Source organism: Triticum urartu, chromosome 5 (genome assembly GCF_003073215.2).
Source record: "Triticum urartu cultivar G1812 chromosome 5, Tu2.1, whole genome shotgun sequence".
In the NCBI taxonomy this organism is placed as follows: Eukaryota; Viridiplantae; Streptophyta; class Magnoliopsida; order Poales; family Poaceae; genus Triticum; species Triticum urartu.
In genome coordinates, this window is record NC_053026.1 from 435,642,104 (window position 1) to 435,646,866 (window position 4,763).

Sequence of the window (4,763 nt, forward strand, 5' to 3'; positions counted from 1 at the left end):
GATGTGAAGCTCATTGAGGCGGTCGGAGGTGAGCATGGCACCGGCAAAGGAACCGGCGTCGGATGGGTCGGCCTTGGAGCGGGACATGGCGGTGGCTTAGGGTTTGGGTGGTGACAGAGGGAAGGGGGCGGGGGCGGCTTGTAGGAGGACATCGATGGTGGCGTTAGGGGTTTGGGAGAAGGGGGTAGCGGAGGCTGTAGGAAGGAGCAGCGGCAGCGTAGGGTTTTGGGGTGGAAGGAGGCGGCGGCGGCTACGGGAGAGGTAGCGGCGGCGACGGCGTAGGGTTTGGAGATGGCTGCAGCGGCGGCTACGGGAGGGCGCGGCGGCTGCGGGTTGCGGAAGCGAGAGAGGATCACGGTAAAATTGATACCATGTAGAGAGAATATGCGGTGCAACTCAATTGTATTCCACGGAGTAGGTCACAATATATACAAGGGATGTCTTGCGTGCCAAGAAAACTAACCCTACCATATCTCTAGGAGTCAACTATACAAGGCTAGAGAAGATTGGATTAGAAGTACAAATACGTCACGTTCAACAGTTATCTTTATTCAAAGGGTGTGGCTAGATCTTAATCGACTGAGACTTCACCAACCAAGTGGCAAAACATGTAGAAAAGAAGAAAGAAAATGTTTAAAAGAAAATTTCGCACGGATCTCTGCGTGAAATCTCACGAATTTAGCAATCTCATTATTCAAAGTTATATCATAAAGTCATTTAACAAGAAATACACGTCCACTCAAGGGACAAGGACCTTTTTCAGCTCTGACCGGATACAAGTACATTAAGCAAATAAACCTTCCATTTTCGTGCCGTAGCAATCGTCTTGACATGACTGACTAGTCTTGCATGTAAGGGGGGAGCATCCCTTTCAGGAAAGAGGTCAGCATTATCAACGCCCTCTCAGGCTGGAAGGACGGGACAAGATGACCGGCACCTCTCACTGATAGGAATGTCAATCCACCGGCGTACTCTTGGACATATCCTGCCACCTAACCAGTGAGTGAAGCTGTCAGTTTCAGGGTGACCAAAACATTGTACATAGTAGTAGATGAGAAATGTTTTCGATCATGAGATTCACCTCCTCCTTTGCCACCCATGGGCGCCATGGAGTGGTCACAGGAAGGCCAAGGTCTTGGATGGAGTACCTCGTCGCCGGAAGAGGGCAAACGGAGTCGAAGTCACCACTGTAAAATGTAGGAAAGTTTATTTACTACTACTAACAGTAAATACTTTCTAGGTGTCTGAGAATAACTGATGGTGATCTGTTACCTGAATATCCAAACGGGAAGCTTGTTCTCGATCAAGAATTTGATGGATGGGAGCATAGTCACTGGAGCGTCTTTCCACTTAAAGCTTCTGCAACCACAAATCACATGGTTAACTTCCGGACGTGTGGGTGAAAAACATTGCAAAATTCTTGACCGGTGTGTTGGAACCGGTCTTGCCCTCGCCCTTGCCTACAGCTCGCTCGTACTCATACACCGCCGCTCGTACGGCCTTGTATATTCCCCTCGAGCAACAACTCAAGTGCACACCTATTACAATGTCACCGTATAGGTTTTATACCCAGGGCCAGCGACTGGGCACACACCCTCACCCCTTGCTCTCTCACGCCCACGATCCGCCCGCCTCGCTCGCGGCAGCGACGCGCTCCAGCGTGCAGCTCGCGGCTGGCTTCCAACGGATCATGCACGAGATCCCCGTACGGCTCGCCAACACGCCAGGCCACGACGTGTTCCATGTACATGCACACGCACGCTCAAACACCACATACGCACGCACACACGGACTCGCCACGCTCCCGATCGGTCCCGCGCGCACACACACGCATGCCCGACACGATCACCGTGGCTTATGCCCAACACGGTGTACGCTAAATCATTGTCCAGTTCAACGAATTACCTGCATGGCGACCACTCCGTCATCCTAGCGTGGAAAGCGTCCTGCACCGCCGGATCATTGAGATAGGCAATGGTAGGATAGTCGCTGCACGGATCATACCCAGGCAGCTGCATGCAATTTTGGAGAAACTATGAACATGATGACTTTTGACTGGACAAGCAACTAAGAATTTACTGTATTTCCTTACGTAGCCGCTGGGGTGATACGCTCCGTCGGGCGCGTCGACGCAAACGGGGGCGTAGATGTTGTACGCATCAATTTGGCCGGCGTCGAACGCGTCCCAGGCGCCGCTGCATGCTTTACCTGCAGAGTCGCAGTGCTCGGTGACGTTGGCGTAGACCTCGTCCGACATCACCCCGTGGGTCCAGAAGAAGTCAATCGTCCCCTGATTGTTCCTCTTGTCGTCCAGATAAGGGTTGCCAACCTTCGACAGAAAAGAGTCCATTTAATATTCAGAAGATCCTTTGCCATTCACCAGAAAAGAGTATGACTATCGCAGTATAGCTTGTAAATTTCACGTACCAAGATGCCTTGCAGGTTGACTATGGTTCTGTTGTTGTGCGTGTTGTGGAGCAGGATGGTGACGGCGAGCTGTGGCGCGTAGTGGCCGGCGTAGCTCTCGCCGGAAATGTAGAAAGCGCGGCCCTTGTACTCGGGGAACCTCTCGAGCCATTTCACCAGGAAGACGTACGCGTCGGCGGCGGTTCGCTCGTCTCCGCTGAGATCGTAGTCTGAAGACGTGTTGGAGTAGGAGAACCCGACGCCGGCGGGGGACTCCAGGAAGATCACGTTGGCCGCTGTCGGTATATTTCACAAGCAAATTAAGCTCTCTTCTGTAATTAAGCAGGACCAAATTAAAGGGGAAGGAATTATTAGCCTGTAAGAAGACGCCCACCGTTGTTCCAGGCGTGCATGTTTCTGCCGAGCGTTTTGTTGTCTTCAGCTACACGGAAGGGACCGAGCTCCTGCATTGCGCCGTAGCCCAGCGACGAGCATCCTGGCCCTGTGTATGCAACAAGTGTCACTACGTACTGTCCTAGAGAATTTTCACATCCAGAGTTCCAGACCAAAGCCAGCCCAGTCCATGTGACTACACGCCCAGGATCCCAATCAAACCAATCAAAAAGAATAAAAAAAAGATATTAGCTAGAATCCAAACCAAACTAAACTGTAGGTTTTTTCAACCCAATACATCCAAACCGTTTCTCATTGAATCCACAAACTCAAATCATGTAGAAATTGGTACAGCTTCTCAACTGCACTAGTACAGCTTGTATGCAAATTTGTACAGACTAATCCCAGATTTCTGAAAAATGGGAAGCACATGGTACGGAGGGAGGGAGGAGAAGGTAGTGGGAGACTGGGAGGATGGAGCATCTGGGGAACGGGTAGGCGGTGGCAGCTACGATTCCGACCGGCGCACCGGCAGGGAGGCGACGGCAGCTTCGATTCTGGGCGGCGTACCGGCGGGGAGACGTCAGCAGTTATGAGCGGGCATGCACGGCGGTGGAGAAGTCGGGAGGCGCTCCGACAGCGGGGGTACCTCTTGACGGAGGCGGATGGGTGGGGGAACCTGCGACCGGAGGTCCGGAGCTCGAGCCACCGGCGGTCCCTAACCCTAGCTGGAAGCCTGGCCGGGGTCTCGTGTGAGGTACTAGAAGAATTGGTCGCTCGACCGGTTTTTCTACGTAGACTGAAACCGGTCTGGGACCAATTTGTCTCAGCCCAGACCAAACCAAATTGCAACAGGGGCTCAACTACTTACTAGCAACAAAACTAAAGCAGCCCAATGAAGAAACCAAATTAAAACTACGGTTTGAGACCAAACTATTCCCAGATTTATGTCAACGTATGTATCATTCTAACGCTTGGCATGAGCGGTTCGCTATCTCAAAAAGCAATCAACGTATGTAAATCATTCTAACCTCCGTTGAGCCACAAGACGAGTGGCTTGTCAGAGGCACCGGAAGGCGATTCGACGAGATAGTAGAAGAGGGCGCGGCCGTTCTCCTCGTCGACGGTCACGTACCCACCGTATTGGTCGAAGTCGACGCCCTCCGGCTGCCCGGGCAACGCCGTGACCTTGTTGGCCGCCTTCATGGAGCGCTGGTCAGAGGCAGAGCTCTCTGCGCCCAGGCTGCCAGCGCCCCTCTCGGCTATGCTACGCACGCTAAACGTGTCAGTGCTGCTGTCAGTGTCCTTCCTAGAAGAGATGAACTCTCTCAGCCTTGCCTCTTGGGAAGCATATGCATTGCCGTGCAGTGTCGCCACAGCAATGAGGAGCAACAAGTAGTAGGAAGGAAGGCTCTTCATCTTGGGTGAGATGGTCGTCTCCAAGGCGCATGGTTTATATAGGCGCAAAGGGATGGAAGAGGTCGGTTTGCGGCAACGACTTTTGGGATTTGGTCCCTTTTATATTACATACAAAAGTGCTCTGCATTGTCTGTTCTGCATCAAGTTTATGATCTTTAGTCCACTCAAACCATGAGAGGAGGATCACTCCTCCTTGCCAACGCTTTTGATTCGGTAAAACAGCCTTGATTTGTTGAATTGACAGGGTATTGAAAGCGAAAGGGGCAGTGTTCTTTATCCACTCGACCTGTGTTTAGTCGCTGATTTGGAAGATAACCAACGGCAACTCCTGTACCTACTGTGAGCGAATTTCTTGCACAGTAGGCCACCTGCGCGAATACATTGTCAGAAAAGAGCCGCGGCGAGAATCATTGACAAAGCCCACACGTGAACATTTTCCCCCGTTGCTTACTTCAGTACTTTTAGTGGCATCCACTGACTCAAGAGAGAGTATACTAGTGCTGCCACACTTTCAATGACTGTTTTTCGCCTCTCTCTTTTTTTGC

The 4,763-nt window shown here is 51.8% G+C and overlaps 1 protein-coding gene across 1 annotated transcript; it reads right to left on the reverse strand.

Annotated features, from left to right (window-relative positions):
• Positions 1-657: 657 nt before the first annotated feature.
• On the reverse strand, positions 658-4,218 carry LOC125556172 (serine carboxypeptidase 1-like). The gene is made up of 8 exons (XM_048718952.1): positions 3,831-4,218; positions 2,801-2,908; positions 2,428-2,702; positions 2,093-2,329; positions 1,906-2,012; positions 1,273-1,359; positions 1,082-1,187; positions 658-992 (listed from the first exon to the last, which is right to left on the reverse strand). Exons 1-8 carry the CDS (start codon positions 4,216-4,218, stop codon positions 840-842), a joined length of 1,461 nt encoding a protein of 486 aa, XP_048574909.1. The 3' UTR covers positions 658-839.
• Between the last annotated feature and the right edge of the window lie 545 nt (positions 4,219-4,763).

Bases quoted from the DNA above. Each gene is read 5' to 3' on its own strand.
- LOC125556172 (XM_048718952.1), bottom strand. From the start codon at position 4,218: ATGAAGAGCCTTCCTTCCTACTACTTGTTGCTCCTCATTGCTGTGGCG. The intron at 2,909-3,830 runs GTTAGAATGATT...TTGCATACACAG, and splicing joins CGTCTTGTGGCTCAACGGAG to GGCCAGGATGCTCGTCGCTG. The intron at 1,360-1,905 runs GTAATTCGTTGA...TTGTGGTTGCAG, and splicing joins ACGGAGTGGTCGCCATGCAG to AAGCTTTAAGTGGAAAGACG.